At 38.4% G+C, this 23,262-nt stretch overlaps 1 protein-coding gene across 14 annotated transcripts in view; it reads left to right on the top strand.

Moving 5' to 3' along the window:
- Mrrf (mitochondrial ribosome recycling factor) overlaps nucleotides 1-23,262 on the top strand; it is a 51,391-nt gene that overhangs the window by 17,308 nt on the left and 10,821 nt on the right. For 13 of the 14 annotated variants that reach the window (XM_015497626.2, XM_015497630.2, XM_048813134.1 and 10 more), the window contains one exon: nucleotides 4,187-4,278. In XM_015497626.2, coding sequence (XP_015353112.1) covers nucleotides 4,187-4,278 — 92 coding nt within the window. Of the gene's footprint in view, nucleotides 1-4,186; nucleotides 4,279-16,093; nucleotides 16,390-23,262 lie in introns of all 14 variants that reach the window. The other variant, XR_001504759.2, reaches the window with a different exon arrangement.

Below are 23,262 nucleotides of genomic sequence, written 5' to 3'. Positions count from 1 at the left end.
TTAGGAAGTTGAAGTATATCTTCATTTTTCAACCAAAGCATCTTTGCAATTCTCCTAAGTTGAAATTCCCTGGGTTTTGAAAAAAAGCTTAACAAGCAGATCAGTAGAAATATTCATTTATAGGGACAAAGTGAGGAAGTATAAGTTGCATTGTCTTTTGAATTCCTTTATCTCATCTGGTGTATATATTAAACAAATAGCTCTAACTAAACATTTCCTTCCTCCAGCGTAGAAGCTGTCTGTAGAGTACTCAGGTTCATAGCTTCAAAATGCTGAGCTAATCCTCTCTGTGTTTATATAATTTCTTTCTACTTCACATGTAGTTGGCTTTTTTTTCAAACCTGAGTGTTTCTGTGTCATCCTGTGGTGACATGATGCAGATTTACATGTGTAATCTTTTCAAATGCATTGAAGACAGAAAACTGTGTTGCATTTGTTTAACACGTGTCCAGCTTGATAAATGATACACATGGCTCCTCCCTTCCATAAACTTGCTTGAAACTGGAGTTAATGATGGGAAAGGAAAGAAGTAAATAAAAACTACAGCATCATTCAAATAAAACAACGGAAAAATAATAATGCAAAATATCAAAAAAGTAAGAGTCATTTCCCATTTCCCAGTGTGTATTTGAACTAATAGAAATAATAGAAAAAATTCTGCAGGCTCCATTATTACTCTTATGGAGAAAAGAGAGCCAGTGTGCATTGGGTGTCTCCTGTGTTGCCAACCACATTCTCATGTTTAGTTTCACATGAGGAACAGTAAAATTAGTATTATGTCATTTTATAGTTGAGGAAATGCAGGCTCAGAGAAGTAAAATATCTCCCCTAGTTTTACACCGTTGTGATAGGCCAGTATTTGAATATAGCTGTGTTTGACATGAAAGTCTGTGCTCCTTTCAAGATTCATTCATTCACTCAATTCAGTGCATATTTTTGGAGTCCATATATGTGATTAGAGGTGCTGGGAATTCATTGATGATTAAGACAGACTGAGTTTATATTTTCATATACCTAACATTCTAGGGACCTATTGGGATATAAAGAAGATGGAAGGCCAGTAATTGCCATGGCACTAACAGAGTTGACTTGAGTCCAGCTTCTCAAGGATTTGTTCACCTGTCTATAGAAGTTTTGTCATCTTTTGTCCTGTAGTATAGATAAGCTTAAGATTAGTGATGACAGACCTTGCTAACTGATCACCGTACTTTTCCTGATGTTTGTTGACATCATACTCCAAGCCGCCATAGCCAGTTGATTAGTGTTGCCATTTGAGAGCAACCAGTTTGCCTTGGAGTACTGCATCTTCCTTTAGTGAGGGGATGAAAGATAAGAGGTGAAAATTCTATAAAAATGTATGCCTTTTTACTTTAAACCATGGGTAGTTCAAACGTCATGCTGGGAAAATGACTCTTAATTCCCTGAGATTCTGCATTCTATGTCAATGCAAAATATAAAATATATAATCTAGAATATACTTGAAGAATTCCAAAAAAAAAAAAAAAAAGAATTCCTTTTTCAGTAGGTTTCTTTGTAAAATGACCTCAATGAGTAGCATTTTTTTCTCATATGGAAATACACAGAAGAAGCTAAAGTATAAAATGAGGTTTTCAGGGGATGTGTACATTAAATAAAGTAAGGAGATAAGTTTTAAAAATAGATTTAACCAGATCATTAATGTATTCATTCAGCAGCTTTTACTGGGCACAGGTACCTGGCATTGTGCTTTATACTGAAAAATGTAAATATCAAGGCATAGTTCCTACCTATCTTGGTGTTAGTAGCGGGTGCTCTTATACTACAGGGGGAGGTTTGTATAGAGTTACTTGGGCCAGGCTCTGAGAAGGGGGAGATGCTGGGATGTCACAACAGTAGATTATGTCATGCACTGAGAAGCTTCGGAAGAAGAATGGGAGATTTGAGATCAGGATATTCCCCCTTTAATGTGGAGATTCTTTATTAACTTTAGAAATATTTAATTTTAGTAAGGGAGATAGCTGTTCTCTTGCAAAGGAAAATTAAGTTCATTTCTTTGCCCAGTTAACTTATATTTACCTTCCTGTGTCATATTATTGCATACATTGAGCTTGGGGTTCTGGAAAAAAAAAATAGACAAAGTAATATCATTGGAAGAACCTCTGTTTAGTCTCCTCTTAACTCTGCCAGTAACTAGAAGTATGATAGATCGGGTCTTCCATCTTTCTTGGACTCTCAGGGAAGACCATGTCTGTGCTTAGGGATTTGACCATACCTTGCAGGTCTCTGAATACATAATGAACAGGTTGTGCTTGGTTAGGTCAGAGATTCCCTTCCAACTATTATTATCTGTGGTTAAAGGCATCATTTTAGGAATTAACTGTTTTAATCAGTGGCCACACTTAGATTCTTTGTATACTTACATTGTATACACTTAGACTCCATGTACAGCCTCCTTAGGGGATAATTCATCCATTTATATGTGGAAGTTCTGGTTTGTCTTCTTGATCTTGTGGTAATAACTGTATAGTGTCAAATTAAGGTCATTTAAAAATTAAATGAAAGACTGGGGGTGTAGCTCTGATAGAGTGCTTGCCTAGTGTACACAAAGCCCTGGGTTCAATTCCTGTCACTGCGGAATGAACATACATACATACATAAAATAAAAATGAAATGAAACCAGGCATTTGCCTATAGTCCCAGCCACTTGGGAGGCTGAGGCAGGAGGATCACTTGAGTTTGAGAATAGCATGGGCAATATAGCAAGACCTCTTCTCAGTAGCAACAACAAAAATGAAATGGGTGAGCTTTTTAAGAGGCATATCTTCCAAAATGAAAACAACAAACCACCTAAAAAAATAAAGTATTCGTTTAAACCGCAAAGTCTAGGAAGGAACTCAAAAGTCAAGAATTAACCTGTAAACCCAATGATGTGGATTGGCTCTCATCAAACCCAAAATTTTTTTGAAAATGTCAGACACTTTGTTTTTATGAATTCCACATTGACATGCCAAAGGCAGTATCTCTCTCTTACACTGTTTTCTTGTTATCCTTTAGAATTGAATACCAGGTATAGTTATAATGTTTGAGTATGAGGTGGGGCACTTCAGGAAATCAGTATCTAGTATGCCAACTAGCACTTCAGGGCAAACCTGAAGAAGCCCCTAAAAGATGTGGAGAAGGGGGTGTGCATTAGCTAGATGATGGCATTAACTCAGCCTTGTTTGGGGGTTTTATGGATTTTTCCCCCCCCTAGAACTTGCTTCTGAACCACATCTCAGCCCTTTTTATTTTATATTTTGAGATGGGGTCTTGATGAGTTGCCCACTCTGGCTTTAAACTTGCCATTATCCTATCACCGCTTCACAAGTAGCTGAGATTATAGGCATAAACAATCATGCCCAGCTTAATGCATTTTTAATAAGTGTATATAACATTTATATAATATCTGCCCTTAAGTGGGTGTTACTTTGTATCAGGCACAGAGCAACATGCATTGCTCATGTTATCTAACTACTCTGAGGTTTATATGTCGTATTTTCTCAGATTATGAAATGACAACTCAAAGAGGGTAAGCTTATTGCTCAGGGTCATGTGGTTATCAGAGTGGGTAGAGGTTGGGGATATTGAACTAAGATCTTTCTGACACCAGAGCTCATTATTTCAGTGATTGTACCATACTACCTTTTCTGGAGCACACACTAGCTAAGATTCATTGTCATTCAAAACATGAATAAATTTGGTATGACTGTAGATGCGAATGAGTTAAATTTATTTACCCCTTCCAAATCGGCACTGGTATATTTTGAGTGTAAAATGTCAACTGGAATTTTAACGTATGAAATCTTTCATCTGTCTTTACACCAATCTTTGCACAGACCAGCCCTCCTCCCTTGAGGATTTATTGTGGTTTTGATCTGTGTTGCCTCAAACCATTGAAATCTTTTCAAAGAAGCAGAGCTGTGTTTTCCTTTTATTTTTTTCTTCTCTTTCTTTTTTTCCTTCCACAGTACACTGGTACCAGGAGTGGACATAGTTTGCTATTCAGCTTGATCAAAGCACTCTACACCAATGTAACTTCCTGATCTTACTGGTAACAGAACTAAATGTTTCCATGTTCTGCCAAGATGGGTTGCCAGTTATCGGCAGAGGGCTTGCATCTGGTAATAATTATTTACTAATTCTGTTTACCTTTTGATCTGGTTTTCAGTGTACAGCTGCAGCTATCAAGGCTATAAGAGAAAGTGGAATGAATCTGAACCCAGAATTGGAAGGGACACTAATTCGGGTACCCATTCCCATGTAAGTGTGGCTGAAATTCAGTGAAATTCAATGAAATGGGGGTGATCATCCCTTAGAAGGAAACCAGTGCCCTACTATACTGTTAGGCCAATAGCATACCTTACCTACACCTTTCATCCTAGCAAACATCTTTTCAGATCCACTTTACTGATTCAGAATTATTTTTTGAGTGCTTATTTAGTGCTAGATGCTTGAGTGTGAAGCAGTCAGTAAGCTTGAGAAATATCTGTCCCCATGTAGTTTAAATTCTGGTTAGAAACTTAGGACAGATAAATAGATAAAGTCATTTCCAGGTGATGAAATGCTGTTGGTATCCAACAGAGAGTGACTTGATGAGGGTGATAGTGGTTGGGGCAGCTTTCACCTGGGAGGACTCTAGAAGGAGGTAACCTACTTTTTTTTTTGGTGGCGGGGCGGTAACTGGGGATTGAACCCGGGGTACTTAACCACTGAGCCACATCCCCAGCCTTTTTTATTTTTTGAGACAGGGTTTCACTAAGTTGCTTAGGGTCTTACTAAGTTACCAAGGCTGGCCTTGAACTTACAGTCCTCCTCCCTCAACCTCCTGAGTTGCTGGGATTACAGACATGTGCCACCATGGCTGGCTAGGAGGTAACATTTCTGCTGAGAGCTAAATGTTGAGGAAGAACACCATCAGCCTAGGGAAAAAGCCTTCCAGACAGAGTGAACAGCAAGCACAAAGGCCTTAAAGGCCTTGACACTTATAATCTCTAATTCATATTCCTCGAAGAGCTATTTTTACATTGTCTTTGCTAGGTGAAGAATTTTAGATATAAGAACAGAATATTGTTAATTACAAATATATAGTACTTAAAGTTTTAAATGAATAAAAATGTATGTTTATTTATAAATTAAAAAAGTGGTTGGGGTTGTGGCTCAGTGGTAGAGCACTTGCCTAGCACATGTGAGGCACTGGATTCGATCCTCAGCACCATATAAAAATAAATAAATAAAATAAAGGTATTGTGTTCATCTACAACTAAAAAAAAAAAAAAAATTTAAGACAATATCTTGGCATATTCAAGAAAGAGAAAAGCTAGTATATCTGATACTCCGGAGAGTGTTAAGAGAAGAGGTTGACTAGTCGGGAGAGCTGATGGTCTAGGCTTGATTGGCTATGGAACGGAGTTAGGACTTTATTCCAGTTGTGATGGAAAGCCACTGGAGGGATTGAATCAAAGGATTGATCTGATGTGGATTTGTGAGGGTCTGTCTGGCTACTGGATAACAAATGGAATGTAAGGGACAGTAAGACAGAACAGTTAGAGGCAGCTGCAACAGTCCAGGTGACATATAGTGTCAGATTCCATAGCAGATTTAAGTGCCCTTTCTACATGGTGCCTCACATACTTATTAAATTATTTGTTCAGTAATTCAACAGTATTTTTTTAAGCTCTAACTTCATGCTAGGAACTTTCCTAGTTGTTGAAACAAAAGGTTCCTGCTTACCTGATGGTTGAATAGGCACAATGCACAGAAAAATAAATGCATAATGTAATGTCAAGTAATCATTAGGACCATGAAGAAAAACAGAGAAGGTAATAAGATCTATTAAGGGGCTTTGTTATAGATGGAGAGGGTTGGGAAGGAAGTGACATTTGAATGAATGTAAAGCAAATGAGTGAATGAAGCTTCCAGAGAACTAAAAGGGAAATGAAGTGTAACTCTAGTCAGATTTCCTTCTGAGCTACACATCATCCTGTGTTCTTTTATATATTTCACTGCATAATTGTCGCCACTGTGTTAGCATATATTCACAAGTGTTCTGTGCATCTTAATCTTTCATCAAAGACAGTTTAAAGGATTTTAAAGTAATATCGGCACAATTTTTTTTTTAAAGCTTCACATAATGGTCACATCCTACTTTTTTGCAAAAAAAAAAAAAAAAATGGGCATAAAACAAACCTGCAACAATTATGCAGTGAAATATGGTATTTTGCCTCATTTATCATATAATTCCTGTAAAGTAGGTTTTTTTCCTCCAGCTATGGAAATTTAGGCTCAGAGAGGTAAAGTGGTAATCTTTGAAGCCATTTAGCTCATACTAGAGCTGAGACCTAAGTCTAATTTTAGGTAATTCCAAAGCTTCATTATAGCAACAAGAATTAATCCCAGTGTTGAGAGACCAGAAATGTTCCTGCTGAACTTTCATGTGTTATGGCCAGAAAATGGCTATTTTGTTTTCTTATATTCTCAGTACTCTATAAGGCTGAATCAACACTCAGCTTTGAAATCATGCAAATTGAAAGCAATATAACCTGGTATTTAAAAGCTATATATCGACCTGTTTCAAGTCCAATACCTGTTTTCTTGGTGATTTGTTCAGTGAGCCTTCATAGAGTGGGTACCTAACTCTGCTGGGAATATACGAACTTGATGTTCTCCTTCTCACACGTTGTGTGCCAGGCCTCTCGTTTATATTACCTCCAGCTTACTTGTGAAACTTACTGTGACCCAGTTTATAGACAGAACTGAAGCTCAGAAAAACTAAAGGACTGTCTAAGATCATATGGCCAATAAATGGCAGTCAGGATTTGAATCCTGAGTTTCTCTTTTACTCTCTATGTGGATGAGTAATTCTGGAAAGTTCTAAGGGTATTCTTGGATTACCCAAGATTTACAAGTGATGTACATTGTAGTCATCAGTTTAATTTTCTAGTTCTTATTCTACTGTCTGTGAAATCTTGGACAAGTCACTTTACTTCCCTGAGACTCGGTTTCCTCATATACCATGTGAAAGGGTCTTTCTCAGTTCTGCCAGTTCCCTTCTGTGATGCTATGAATTTGTGTTGCCAGATATTCATTGCTGAGTTGGATTCTTTTAGGGTAGCTCAATCACATGTCGTATTTTTCTTTCAAAGACTGGGTTGACATAATGTACCTTTGCAGCCCCAAAGGAGTTAACAATTGCCCTTCGTGGGTTGTACATAAGTTTGAAGGATCAGTGAGTTTAAGGTGAATTTCCAAAGACATGGGGATCTGTTACATTATTTTTTACATTATTTTATTTTGGTTAATGGGTGTAATCCAAGAGAAAGTTGATGGACCAAAACCGTCTGCTCCTGCAAACCTCATTTTTTATATACTTTGTTCCCTTTGACAAGGTGGTAGGGTCATGAGGCCCCATACTGAATTATGTGTTTGGTACTTTTCCAGATAAAAAAATGAATGATCTGTTCTTTATTATAGTGGCTGTGACATGTGAGGGGAAAAAGTTGATTTTAGAAGTAAGAGGACCGAGGTTTTTATTAGGTTTTGGCAGTGACTTCCATATGTCTCTGGCCACATCACCTAGCAGCTTGCTGCCTTTTAGTTCCTTATTTGTGAAGTAGTTGATATAGTGCACAATGATGGTTAGAGATCAATAGAGAAAATAAAGTAGTATGATTTCTTTAAACTACCAAACTATAAGATGCTAATAAGATTTTTTGAATTTTTAAATTTTTTTTAGTTGTGGATGGACAGAATACCTTCTTCATTTTATCTATTTTTATGTGGTACTGAAGATCGAACTCAGTGCCTCACACATGCTAGGAAAATGCTCTACCACTGAGCTAAGTCCCAGCCCAATAATCTTATTTTATAAACTTAATTTCTGTTTATATGTAATTTTAGAAGAAGAGAAATGAGCGAGGCACGAAACTAATATGTTGAGCACCTACACTCTGCCAAGACCTTTTAGGTACTTGACATATACAGGGAAGCAGAAAAGTATACTGGTTAAATTATGCCTTGGCGTCACATAAACATGAAATTGAGTTTCACCTCTTCTGCTTTTTACCTGAGTGAAAGTGGCAACTGTCTTTGCCTCTTAGAATTTCACAGTTTATCTATAAAATAAAAATTAATGGATTTGCTTTATATAGTTTTGGGAGCTTTCAGTGTGATAATGTACATGAAGCTTTTGATGCTTAGTAAGCATCCAGTTAATGTTGGAGAATGATGCTGTGTCCTTCATTTTCTTTCTCAAATAGGGTTAGCATATAGAGAATATATGCTAACTCTATTTAGGGTTGAGAAAATTGAGATTTAGAGAGGTGAAGCATTGACTCTGGGTCATGCAGTTTGTAATTGGCAAAGTTGTGAGAAGGAAAATCACCAAAGCTTAACTTAGGAGTTAAAGAAGGGATAGGGAATAAGAAGCATAAATCCTCAGAATCAGATTCTGATCATAAGATTTCAAGATTAGTTCTAAGAAATTTGCCTTTCCTGGTTGATCACGAGTCTCCCTCTGCCTAATGATCATCTGCAAGTTTGCTTTTTTGCCTTAAGCTGGTTGCCCAGAACTGAATTTTATTTTCGGTTGCAGCAGATCCCAGCTACTGCCTCATCTTCATTATACTCCTCTGATTCTCATATTCTTATTTAAATGAGTCTACTGAATATCTGTGTCTGATCTTTTTTGGGGAATAGGTAGAAGATAAATCCTTAATCAATAACAGGTCAGACTTGGAATCTGAGTGGTCCTTATCACCAAGTCCTGTTTTTGTAGCCTCTGAGGATCAGCTCTTTGTGGCTGTAAGTTTTTATTGAGGCTCTGTCTTTTGGTAAAATACTGTTAGTCCTAGAGACTGTGGGCTGTTTATTTCCTTCCCCATGGACGGTGTGTAAGCTTTGTTTTTCTTCTCTGTTTTTCTTTTCTTCTTTTATTTAGGTAAGTCGGTAAACTGGATCAAATCTTTGAACATTTCCATTAAATGAGACTTGATGAAATAGTTTCTTCTACTTTTCTATTTCTGTAATCACATTTTGGGTTCCACTTATTAACCATCCTCTCTAGATATGTAGCACCTGGAGGTGCTGAGACGACCGCTTTACAGTTTGTCCCCAGATTGTCTCAATACTGTGGGGTGAGGGATCCATTCTGAAGCTCATTCATGGCCATTCTGAAGCTCCTTTGATTAGAGATTTGTAGCTCACAGATGTTAATGCCCCAGGTCAGATAGCTGTAAGTGGCAGAAGCAAGATTAGAACTGGAGTCTTTGTTACTGTCTTTCTTCCTGTTCTTGTGACCTGTTTGGGGTCCTGAGAAGTACTGAGCAATAGTTGGTTTTGATCAGAGCAGATTTCTGCCTCCACCTTATTCATGTCTTCATTATGCCGCACCAAACAGACAGAAATAAATAAACACATTCCCTTACTCATTGCTTTACCAGATTGCTTTGGTTTGAGATCACTGGGTTCATTTTTGGCTTTAAATAAATGCTATAAGGCAATCACGAATTGACCCAAGAGACAAAACTGCTTGTATGATTGGCTCATTGCCCCCTGAGGTTGCAGCCTTCCTTTATTGTCCTCTTTTTTCATCAGGGTCTATGTTCATTTTATTTTAAGTAGAATTAAAAACAAACAAACAAAAAAACCCTCCATCCTGTTCTTCAGAGGGAATCACTTTTGCCATCTTGATTTTCTAGACTTTTTTCTGTGTGTAGTCAAGCACGTGTCTTTACCTCCTCCATTTTTCTTGCAATGATATGGGAATATACTCTACATACTGTTATGTACATTTTTAAAAAGGAATTTAATATGTTGTTGTTCTCTCTGATGAGACTTCTTCCTCACTCCTTTTAAAGGCTGCATAGTGTTTGCAATTTATACATAGTGAAAACTCTTGGTTAATTTTTTTTTTTTTCAAGTAACTTTTTGTGATCTTCTGAGGCTTGGCTCCCTCTTCTGCTGGGAGTGGGAAGTGGTGGCGGGGAGACTGCAGTTGGGAAAGAAATTGGTATTGCTTTTGCTGCTTGATTGCTTGGGTACTTGGCAACAGCACTGCGCACAGTGTGAGTTGCTTAGGGACATGGACATTTCAGGGCCAGATGACCATCTGCAGCACACCAAGTGATCCCTCCATTGGTTCTCAGACTCAAACTTCTCATCACTCACTTAGGAAGCCTCATTGGTACTTGAGTGCCTCTGGCTCACTGCATGGCATCACTCATAGCCAGCAAACTTACTGTGTACTCAGTGCAAACTGTGTGCTGTTATTTAACTTACTTCATTATGTTACTCTCTGTTTTTCTATCTGAACAATGTAAGCTTAAGAGAGGTTAAACAAATATGCTCAAGTTCATTTAGTTAGTAGAGTTGAGCAGGATTCAAACTTGAGTCTGTTTATTCCAAAGTCTGTATTTTTGCATTTATGGACTTCTAAAGTGATTTGTTTTTGTTTTGTTTGCTTGTTTTTATAATGAAGGACAACAGTTGATGTTTTAAATTTTAATTATGTGATAATCCAAACTCTGTGGAACATAATTTCCAAAGCTCAAATCGGGAGCATAATCTGACAGTGAATTTGTATGTCACTTTTTGGTTAGATAGGCAATATGGGGATACAGGGTACTTATTAAAATCTAAATATGTTGAGGAATAACTTACATATGACAAAATGAACCCATTTCAAGTGTACACGATGTGGAGTTTTGATAGATATATATGTCCTTGTAACTACTACCTCAATCAAGATATAGAAACAATTCAGTTACCCCAAGAATTTCTTGTCTGCCTATTGGTCGTTCCTCACGTCTCCTCCTTGTCTACTTTTTAAAGAATAGAATATATCTAAAATATATATATAAATGTATTTATGCTGAAGTGTAAAACTTCATAAATGTGTTCAGCAGATAGTTATTGAATATCTACTACATGCCCAGCATAGTTCTAGACACTGAGAATAAAGTAGTGAACAAGCCAGACAAAGCCTTTGCCTTATGTAACTTCTACTGGGGAGATGGTCAGTAGCACACAAACATTTGTGTGTGTGTGTGTGTGTGTGTGAGAGAGAGAGAGAGAGAGAGAGAGAGAGAGAGAGAGACCCGGCTTGTTTTTCTCTCAGTGGAGGTATATAAAGCAGTGAAAGGAAATAAAGGATGCCATGGGTGGGCTGGTGGGGGTTCACTGTTAAGAAGGGTGTTCATGAAGCCTATAGAGGAAGGTGATAATTGAGCAGAGAACTGAAGGTGTGGGGGAGCACAGTAGGCCTGCATTTGGCACCAAGGCACAAAAGCAGAAAGTGCAAATATCCTGAGATGGGAGTCTGCCTAGGATGTTTAGCATAGCATGTGGCCATAGCATGGGTGAATGAGGAAAGACAAATAGGAGATAAAGTCAGGAGTGGAATGAGGTGGCCAAATCATGTAAGGTCTTAATAGACCATGATAAGGATTTGGCTTCTGTTTGGAATGAAATAGGAAACCATTGGAGGGTTTTGAGCAGGGGTGTAATGATGTAGGTTTTGAAAGGTCCATTCTGGTTGTTAAAATTTTGAGAATTGTATTGTAGGAAAGCAAGGGTGAAAACAGGGCCAGTTAGGAGCTATGGCAGTAATGCAGAGAAGAGATAATGGTGACCTGAATTAGTATTGTAATGGGGCGGTTGGTGAGAATGGTTGAATTCTAGATGAGTTTTAAAGGAAAAGCTGCCAAGATTAGCTGATGGATTGAATGTGAATTTAGAGAGGACTCAAGGATGACTCCAAGGGTTTGGCCTGAGCAACTGGAGGGATAAAGTTACCGTTTACTGAGCTAGAGCAGGTTATGTGAGGAGGTGTTGGGTAAGAGAAGAACAGATTTTGTCCCTATTTGTCAAACCAGTTCTCTTGGAGGGCTATCAGAGTAGCATACCTCCCACTTCAGCAACCATGGGAAAGTTGCATGATTTTTTGAGGCAGAAGTCTCTTTATCTGTAAAATGGGAATAATTAGTCAATGGTTATGAAAACTGATTGGATATTTTATATGAGGCTGCAAATGTAAGGTATATTATATGTACTTAATAAAATTTAACCCCTTTATCTTATAGTGCTCATCATCTCTTCTCCTGCTTAAGGAGCTCTTAGAAACCATCTTTTTTTTCTGGTTATTTAGGAGTAAAACCAAAGATATTTTAAGTGTGTTTTCTGATTTCTCTTTTCATCCTTAATGCTGTTTTTGCTTCCTTACTCAGTAAATCCTCTTCTAAACCCATGTTCATTTTATCCCCTATTTTCCCCTCCACTTTTAGGGATGGGAGGAGTTGAGTCATTATGTTGTAATTATCTTGGAATTTAAGTTGCTCAGGAACGTTGTAGTTTGATTGTTAATAAGCACTTGGTTTTGTTCTTTGAATATGAATTATGGTGATCAAGACCTCCTGGAAGGTATATCCCAAATAAGAAAACCTTGTGCCGAGTCCTGCCTGTGGTGTGAGATTTACCGTGCTTGTGGTGAAGTTGAGGGACCTTGGCTCTCCTTGGCTCTCTCTACTTATAGAACTGCTCCCCAAGGCCTCATGGTCGTTGGCTTTTTGCCATCATCAGCTCTCTTTTTGGGGGGCACTGTTGGGGATGGTAGACCTAATACCTAGACTGATTTTCTGAAGCCAGACTTTTCCCAAGGTGGGAGGAAGGAGAACTCTCCTTAGAATCAGAGCAGGTAATTTCCCAGATAACATTAAAAAGCCTTGAGTTATAGTTCTTTCAGGTTAAATTCCGCCTTTGTTTTTTCCTCCACCCTATGCTAATATGCAGTTTCTCATGGATGATGCCCAGATTTTTCCAGGGAGAGCAAGCTGGGTTGGCATAGAAGAATGGTTCCCAGGCTGAGTCATATGGGGAGAGGAAGCTGCTGTACAGCCAGGGAAAGCGAGAATGGATGACCCGAGGATCCAAGGTTCCAGTCAGAAAAATTCTAAGAAAATCAATGCAAGACTTTCTAGTTACAGGCTAGTTATTTCAACTCTCTGACCCTTAATTTCTTGTCTATAAGATGGAATAATAAACACATTTGCTTTCATGAACATTTATTGAAGGAAACTCCTGTGAAAGATGAAGAGAGGGAACAAGAGTAGACAAGGGAAAGCCATTCGCAGTCTCACACCAGCGAAGAAAGGAAAGAGGTCCATAAAGGAGCATTCATGTGGTTTTTAAAATTGTCCTCCTCATGTTTGCTGCTGTTAGTGACTATCCTGTGGCCTTTTCTGCATGGTGATTATTAGCTGTTTCTGGGAGTATTTCTTTCACTGTCTGAGGCAGGTGGCCCCCCAGTTGTGTTCAGGGAGGATGCTAGAGGCCTATAGATTTTCAACAGCTTTATTGGGCTCTAATTGACCTACTGCAAGTGGACAGCTTTGGCGTTTGTCCACGGAGGTGTGCAGCTATCACCACAATTTTAGGTTTCATATTTATTCATTCCTCACATTTTATTTACTCATTCCTCGGTTGATAAACATTTGGGTTATTTCTACTTCAGGGCTTTTGTGAATAATACTGCTGTGAATATTATTGTACAAGTTTTTTGTGTGAACATGGTTTTAATTTTCTTAGGTGTATACCTGGGAGTAGAATTGCTGGGTTATATGGTAAGTCTACTTAACTTCTTGAGGAACTGCCAAACTTTCTCACAGGGATTGCATGCTTTACATTCCTCCCAACAATATCTGAGGGTTCTATTTTCTCCATCTCCTCACCAACACTTGTTATTTTTATTATGATTACTATCCTAATGGATGTGAAGGGGTATTTCATTATGGTTTCCCTAATGGCTAATGATGTTGAACATCTTTCATGTGCTTGTTGGTCCTTTGTATTTTCTGTAGAAAAATGTCTGTTCAAGTCCTTTGCCTTTTTTTAAATTGGGTTGTTCATTGAGTTACGAGTGTTTTTAATATATATTTTGGCTGTTGGACATATTAGGTTTATGATTTTTATCTCTCTTTTTTTAAAAAAACTTTCTTAACTTTTTTTTAATATTTATTTTTTAGTTGCAATTGGACACAATATCTTTATTTTATTTATTTTTACGTGGTGCTGAGGATCGAACCCCGGGACTCACATGTGCTAGGCGAGCCCTCTACCACTGAGCCACAATCCCAGCCCCTTTCCTAACTTTTTAAATTACTTTTTAAATATATGTATGACAGTGGAATGCATTACAATTCTTTTTTTTTTAAATACATTTTTTAGTTGTAGATGGATACAATTCCTTTATTTTATTTTTATGTGGTGCTGAGGATTGAACCCAGGGCCTCACGTGTGCTAGGCGAACGCTCTACCACTGAGCCACAACCCCAGCCCCTACAATTCTTATTCCACATATAGAACACAATTTTTCATATCTCTGGTTGTATACAAAGTATATTCACACCAATTTATGTCTTTATACATGTACTTTGGATAATACTGTCCATCACATTCCATCATCATTTCCAACCCCCTGCCTCCTCCCTTCCCCTCCCACCCCTCTGCCCCATCTAGAGTTCATCTATTCCTTCCATGGTCCCCCTCCCTATCCCACTATGAATCAGACTCCTTATATCAGAGAAAACATTCGGCATTTGGTTATTTGGGATTGGCTAACTTCACGTAGCATTATCTTCTCTAACTTCATCCATTTACCTGCAAATACCATGATTTTATTCTCTTTTATTGCTGAGTAATATTCCATTGTATATATATGCTACATTTTTTTTATCCATTCATCTATTGAAGGGCATCTAGTTTTCTAACATTTTTTAAAAAATATTTTTTAGTTGTAGATGGACGCAATACCTTTATTTATTTATCTTTATGTGGTGCTGAGGATCGAACCCAGTGCCTCACATATGCTAGGCGAGTGCTCTACCACTGAGCCACAATCCCAGCCCCTTCATCTCTTTCTAATTGCAAAAATTATACATACTTATCACAAAAATTCAGATGCTACAGAAATATAAAAAAAAAAATTCATTTACAATTCCCCAAGTATTCTTTCCAGAAATAGCCACTTCTAAGTTCAATATGTATCTTCTAGATTTTAAAAGATGCATATATGTATTCCCATATATATGTATAGGTGGTTGTTGACCTATTATGGTTCAATTTAAGGTTTTTTGACTTTATGATGATGTGAAAGCAATATGCAGTCAATAGAAACTGCACTTTGAATTTTGATCTTTTGTGGGCGGGCAGTATGCAGTATAGTACTTTCTTGTGATCCTGGCAGTGAGTAGCAGCTCCCAGTCAGTCATGTAAAGCAGTCAGGGAAGTGGCCACATTCTACAGCATGCTGTATTGCTAAGTTATGTTATTCAAGGGGTTAGCTATATGAAATGAATTTTTGACTTAGGATGTTTTCAGTTTACAGTGAATGCATCAGATATATACCCATCATAAGTCAAAGAGCCTTTGTAATTTAGTTTACATAAATGAGATTAAATTTCTATAGTATCACAACTATCTTTCTTTCTTTTTCTTTTGTTCTTGAATTAACAATATTGTGTGCATTTCATAGCAATCTCATTGTTTTTTTTTTGGCTTTCTGGAAATATCCTTTTGAGATGAGCATAATATGATGTGGAAACTGGGGATCAGAAAGTTTAAGTAACTTTCCCAAGGTTACAGATCAGTAAGCGGAGGAGTGTATATTCAAACTTGAACCTGTCTGTTTCCAGAGTCCATGTTCTTACCATGTTATCACATTGTTACGTGGGCTGATGACCTGGCATCTGTTTCCTTCTAGTTCTGACCTCCTTGTGCTAGCTGCTATATTGCCTTGTAGATCTAGTTACAGGGTAGTGTGTATAATTTGCACATTCCAGGAAGTTTTGGTAATATCTTTTTCTTATGTGAGCTAAACACATAGCGTTAGTGATCTTGAAAGGAAAAATGAAAATCATAAAAGAATGCCTGATGATCTGACTTGGGCTTGGGCAGCCACAAACTGCATTTGAACAACTACAGCTGCGTTTTCTACCCTTTCATTCCCACTGCCTGTTTGCAATTGCTGCTTTTCAGGGCCATTCATTTCAAGATTAGTTCAGTACATTTGTTTTCTACCTTCTAGATCCAGTGAGCCTCCGTGCAGGTTCAGGATGCCTGCCCAGTCCTGTTTAGTGTTGCTTCCCATCTGGCCTGTGGTGTTTCAGAAGCGTCTCCTGCTATTACAGGCTCCAAGTGTGTGGGACGGGGACTCCCTCCCCTCACACATGTGCTGATTGAAACACTCAAGGAAGTACAATCAGGAAAGAATGGAACCTGGGCTGAGGAGAAAGTTGCCACCAATATTTGTGCAAAAGCTGCACACAAAGGACATGTTTCCCTTTTCCCTGCCTCTTCTGTGTTCTCTACCCTTTGTATTATGTAAGTACCTAGCGATTGACTGCTGTAGGTCCATTGCATTCCTCTGTAGATTCTTTTTCCCCCACTGCTCTTGAATATGTCAGAACCTTGAGAGTTGCAGTGAATTATCTGTCTCAGCAGGTCTTAATATTTAAGAACAGTGCTGTACTTATTGCTACCACTAGTAAGAATAGGAGCTATGTTTGTCCAGTCCCAACATGGAGAAAATATAGCAGAGGGCCTGGAATTTAGGAGACAGAACACACTGGGTTCAACTGTCAGGTCCACCAGGAAGTCATTGTGTGATCCTGGGCAGTTTATTTGATCTGTAAACAACGTTTTTTTCTAATCTGTGAAATTCATGTAGAAATACCACTAATGTCATAAGAGTATTATGAAGATTCACTGAGGTATTGCATGGAGATTGCCTCAGCTCAGAGCTTGGCACATTGACAGAGCTTTGCAAATGTTAGATTTTATTATTATCACTGAAGAGATGCAGATGACATTGGGGTCAAATGATGAGGCAGATATAAATGGGGCCCTTATTGTATAATAAAATCCCTCCTTATTGTCTTCTCTTGCTTTATTTTTTTCATATCACTTATTTGTCATTTTTATATATTTATTTGTTTACCTCCCCTTCACTAGAATGTGAATGCTTTGAGAGGAGGGAGGAGTGTTGTCATTCCTAGCCCTGGAATAGGGCCTAGCATGTAATAGGTATGAGTCATGGAGTGTTTGTGGAGTAAGTGAATATGAACGTTCACTATGTGCTCACTGCTGTTCCAGGCACTATTTGTGTATTAGCTAGTATATTTATAGCAGTCTTTTTAAGATCAGTGTGAAATTATCCCTATTTTGTAGATGAAGAAACTGAGTCACAGAGGAAGGAGGTTCATTGCACCCAGTATCACATAGTTAAGTGGAAGAACAGACAGTTTTTCTCCATAGCCTGGGCATATAGTCACTGTACTTTGCTCTCTCTTAGTAGACATTTCTATTTATTTATTTATTTGGAGTATTCGGGATCCAACCCAGGGCCTTGCACCACTGAGCTACATCCCCAGCCCACCATTAATTTTATTACTTATATATTATTATTAATTTAGAATAGTATAGCACATACATATTCAAAATTCTTGAAACATCATCTCTCATTTGCTCACAACACTGTGAAATAAAGGTAGCATCTTAAATCCCCCAACCCCACTTCGATTTGATAGTTGAGGAAATAGTAACATAATGTTTATCGAGCACATCACTACGTGCCAACATATTTATTAACGTTTAATCCTCACAACAATCTGACTAAGTAAACGGTATTATACAAATTTGACAGACCCAGGACTTGGGTTCCCCTCCTTCTGGGTGACAGGGAAGGAAAAGATAAGTGATTTAATCAAGGGCACTCAGCTTCGAACATGGAGCTGGGATCCTTGACCTTAGCTCTTTCTCTTTCTGTCATTCTGGACTGTATTTCAGGATGGTTCAGCCAGGCTTCAGTCACAGAGAAGTCCTTTGAAAGCTGGTGGCCAGTTTTGTCCCCGGAGAGAACTAAAATTACTGCTTGTGGGAGAAGTCCTTCCCAAATGTATAATTTCCTTTGGTCTGATGTCTTTATGAGACATTAATACATGTGAGACAGGCTAGTGGGAGGAGTGGGCATGATGCACCCAGAAGCATCGGAAATCTGGCTGGGCTACTCAAACAAAAACATTTCCTTCAGGGCCAGTAGCTCCAGGGCAGTGGGCAGCTCCCACTGGCAAACAATGAAGCAAGGACTGTGTCTGCTACTGATTGCAGGCCAACGCTCCTACTGGGGGGAAGTCTCCCAGCAGCCCAGTGAGGAGGTAGCAAGGAACCTCCTCAGTGGAACTGTCAGAAATGTGTTTTTATTTGCCATTCCCTGGAGTGCTGCTTCCCTCTGCTTAGCCACTGGCACAGAACTCATGACTCCCACAACCCCCACTGCTTGCTACTATCATCTGTTCCTCTTCTGTTCCTTTCCGCTCACCATCTATTCTACAGCCCTAGCACAAGTGACCAAATCCTTTTTGAGTATTTTCTTCCTCACCACTCACATCCTGTTGTCCCCAAGTCCTGGAGATTTCGTAATATTAGTACAACCCCCTTGTGTTGAGCTTTTGTAGTGCATATGCACTTGAAATATGCTGGACCCCTGCCACCCCTCATTTCATTTAATCCTCATGTCCATTCTCCTGGTAATATACATTCTCTTCAGAGTTCTGAAGCTAATAAGTGGCAGAGCTGGGATTTCAGTTTCGGTCTTCTTGGCTTTAAGGGCCCCTTTAAGTGGCCAGAGATCCTTCTGAAGTGGAGCGTCTCTCAGCACTATAACTGGTTTACCTGTTTACATGTGGTTTTGTACATGTGTCCCATTCTCCTTGAAACAATAGGAAGTATCATTTCAGTTAGTGGGATTCTCTTTTGTGCTGCTTACCCGTGGGGCATGCCCTCTGCTTATGGTTCATGGGAACATGCTCCAGAAATTTTGCAGGAGGGCCCCCTTCCAGGATGTTACTGAGAGATCTGCCTGGTAAAGTTTGTGCAAACAAAGTGTGACCCTGCCAGTTCAGCCAAAACCCCTGCCTTATGCTGGCAGGCTCTCTGACCCCAGAGAAAAGACTGCTGTCTTCATCATGGAGCTTTGGAGCCAAGAAGCCGCTGCAGGGTGGAACCTGGGCTCTCCATCTACCTGCCTGGGGGCTTCTGTGTTGTTAGAAGAACCATGCTTAGCTCTGGTTTGTGCATTGCAGTCTCTACAGAACCCAGGTCTTATCAAGTTTTCTTTGTCCCTTGAAACACTTCTTTTGTTTTTCTAGGAACAATCTACTAGGACTCTTTTTTTTTTTTTCATTTTTAAAAATCTTCAAATATACACTAAAAAATTAACATTTTGTTTATCTCTGAAGTATACAATTCAGAAGGATTAAATACATTCACTTTGCAATACAGCCAGTCTCCAGATTGCTTTCTTCCTGCCATATTGAAACACTATACCCATTAAATAATTCTGCATTTCCCTCTCTCCCCTACCCCTAGACTTGGTTGCCACTATTTTTTCTGCCTCTGTGAATTTAACAATTCCAGGAACCTCGTATAAGTGGAATCATACAATATTTATCCTTTTGAATCTATCTTATTTCACTTAGCATAAAGTGTTCAGGGTTCATCCACATTTACCATGTATTAGGATCTCATTACTTTAAGACTGAATAATAGTCCATCGTTTGTATATATTTGAGACTCAGTATGACATTGAAGGCCTGTAGCATTGCCCTTGCCAGCCTTTCCAGCCTTCTCATTTGGGGTCGTCTTTACCCTCTGCTTTCTGCTTTCTGTTCTCTAGCCACACTGACTTTTTCCTGTCCCTCAGAAGCAGTATGTTCTTACTGCTTATTCTTGACCTGGGAATAAAAGCCTTTCCACGTGCCATTCCCTCTGGTGAGAATGATCTTCCACCACTATCCTTTCCACTCTTCCTCATCTTAATTAAAAGATCATCTTACTTTTATCTCTACATTTACTTCCTGGGGTAACATAGTGATTAGTTATGCATGCGTCTGTTTAATGGCTGCCTTCCTTGCTAGACTGTAAACTCATGTGTTTACTGTTATATCCCTTGTTTCTGCCATAGTAACTGGAATAGTTGCCCAGTTAACAGGTTAAATGAAGCTAAAAGTTGAATGAATGAATCAATACCGAAAAAAGAAAATTTCAAGGCTACATGCTGGATTTGGATCCCAAAACGTATATGAAATGTGCAGTTATGCATCAGATTGCAAAAGGTCATCTTGCTGAAGCATAGATCTTTGTCCTGTCATTTCTTGTTGATAAAAATGTCTCATGAATATAAACTTTATTATTTGAAGATGCCTGAGGGGTTGCCAAAACCCGAACAGCAGCAACAGCAAAGGACAGTTTACATTTTACACCAGGTTTGGTGCTGGCTGCTTTCCAGATATTATTTCATCTTAGTCTTGTGATTACTCTGAAATGGAGGTGCTGTTTTGTTTTTAATTGCTACTTCTAGATTAGATGACCAGGGCTTACTTAGTTTAAATAACTTGCTTAAGGTAACTTAGCCTATAAGTGACAGGTCAAGAAGTGGGGGTAAACCATGGGATAAAGTATGCCCCTCCCACAGCACCCTTTGCTCATCAACTGGAGTAGTCTCTTTTTATTGTTTATTTACAAACAGGGCCACTACCTTGCTTTTCTTTGAAGCCAGGGTTTTGTGGTTAAAGAATTTGAAAATTCCAGGCCTGTAGAACAAATTCAACCCTGGTGTATCCTTTCCAGTCTCATACTTGCCCTCCCACCATTACATCGTCCTCTATACTTCTCCCCAAAATGCCCTTTCCTTTCTTCTGCAGGCAACAAGTTACTGTGCATCTCAAAGGCATTTTCCAGATCTCAGAACAAAAGAATTATTTTTTCTGCATGATTCCCCCATAGAAGGTCCATCCTACTGACCTAGGTGGTCAAATCTTTTAAAATAATGACTGACAAGTCTATTTCTACCACATGACTGAGTCTGGAAAAGTTGGACCAGACCTGTTTCCTCTCTGGAGCACCTCAGCTTGGTTCAGAATCTGGCATGGAACACAGGGGGCTCAATCAGTGTTTGGTAACTGATGCTGAGTGGGCACTCAGAACTAGCCAGCCAAGGTCAGAAGCCTGGAGTACACCCCCTACCACCAACCATCACCATGCCCACTCACAGAACTCCATGAATGGGAGGTGTAGATGATGAAATGTATTATTCACTGCTTTGGAAAGAAATTAAAATATTTCCATAATACAATATGTTTCTTTTCTAAAACAGATGTGTCCTTATTGTTTCATGAGGGAGTAATTAAATGTGTTTGATTAAACATTTATAAATGCTATCATTTATTCAAGGCTTATATTGCTGTGTTTGTGGTATTTTTAATGTCATATCTGCTTTTCCCAATCATGCTTTAAAATCTTCATTTTAGAGACAAGGAAACTGAGGCTCAGAAAGATTAAGTAGCTTGCCCAAAGATAGTCAGGTTTTTTTTTTTTTTTTTTGGCTGGGGATTGAATCCAGGGCCTTGTGCATTCGAGGCACACACTCTACCAACTGAGCTATATCCCCAGCCCTGATAGTCAACTTTTGAGTGAGTAATAGAGGAATGAGATTGATCTGCAAACTGAGATTGATCTGCAAATGAGATTGATCTTCAAAACCAGTTCATTGCCATTACCCTAAATGTCTAGTCTTGTATTTTCAGCTCAGCACCCCAAACTGGCATGCATTTGCCTTCTTCCTCTCAGCCCTTCCTGTGTCCAGCATCCCCTGCTCTTTCCCTCTTTCACCCTTTCCCCACTCCTCATTGTGCCTCCTTCTCCATTTCCTGTTAGTATCTTTTAGATGATTGAGTCTGTATTTGTATCCTGAAGCAGAAATGTTTTTGACAATATCAATACTAATTGTACACTATCTCATTTAGAAACTGGTGTTAATTGTGTGGTAATGTCATATTTGTATTAACAGATACTACAAAATAATACGTTTTTAAGAAGATCAAATCACGTATGATTTTGTTTTTTTTTTATATAACCTTTTACTAGTAAGATTTTTGGGTCCCAATTTATATTTAAAAAAAAATATATATATATATATATATATATATATATATATATATATATATAATTACAGTGCACTAATAAAAATATTTTTTTCCATTTAAAATATAACAATGTATTGTAAAGTTGGTTAGAAGATTTTCTAAAGCAGTGGAATATCTATTTCAAGTTATATATGAAAAACAAGATTGAAATACTTCAATGAGGTCTTTTTAGGGAAGTTTAAGAGGTTTCTTACAGTCTTAAATGCATTTATTTTATGCCCCTCCTAGGATTTCAGCAGGATTAAGTTTTTTGAATCAGTGGATCAAGTTTTAATTTTCCTGTTCCTTCCTTACACTGACATATGCTTTGGCAGAACAAAAAAGAGACCTAAACATGTCAGCATGATTTTTGTTCAATGAATTAAAAACCATAAAAGTAACAAGATCTGATCCAAATCCCTAAACTCCTGACATGGTGGTTTTGTCCTTTTCAGCCCCAAGATTCATGTTACTGACTTTGAAAAGCTTTCTGTCTGGAAGCAGAAGTGCATGATTTATTTGAAATAGATTATAAGGGGTAAGCAGCCTGGAGTAGTGGAAAGAATACAGTCCAGAAAGATTTGAATTTGAATCCCAGTTCTGTCACTCAAGCCCCTTGGCAAGTCCCTTGACATCTGTGAGCCTCAATTTCCGCATTGGAAAATGGGGGTATTAGACTTCAATCTGAAGAATTTTTGTGAGAATCAGTGAGACCACATATTCAGAAGTACTCACCTGGTATAGAGGGGTTTAATAGCGGTAGTGATCAGAATCATTTTTATTTTGAGAATACCTTCAAGTAGGTCAGTCCAGAAGAATTTACTTATAATATAACTGTCCACTTCATTTTCAGAGCTTTTCCTTTCTTAGAATTCTTTGAATTCTTTTTCTCATCAGAGAAAATATCAGATAGGTATCACTAAATGTTCAGTAGCTACTTATCACTATTCCACACTGAACATGTACCCAGAATGTGGGATTATCCTTACTCAGCAAGAACCACACTGATTTGAGGGTCAGGGAGCAAATACCAGTGATGTTAATTTCAGGACAGAGAAATTTTGTTATACTCAGAACTTCATTGACTTTGAGACAGGTCAGCCTGAGTTTGACTTTGAATAAGATAGTAAACTCTTTGGACCTCATTTTCTTTATTTATAAAATGGGGTTCATGGCCTTATAAAGGACCCTCCATGATATGGCTTCCCAGCCTCTTCTCTCTCTTTAAAAAAAA

Source organism: Marmota marmota, unplaced genomic scaffold, assembly GCF_001458135.2.
Source record: "Marmota marmota marmota unplaced genomic scaffold, marMar, whole genome shotgun sequence".
Taxonomy (NCBI): Eukaryota; Metazoa; Chordata; class Mammalia; order Rodentia; family Sciuridae; genus Marmota; species Marmota marmota.
The sequence above is the reverse complement of the archived record's forward strand: the minus strand, read 5'-3'. Positions and strand labels throughout refer to the sequence as shown.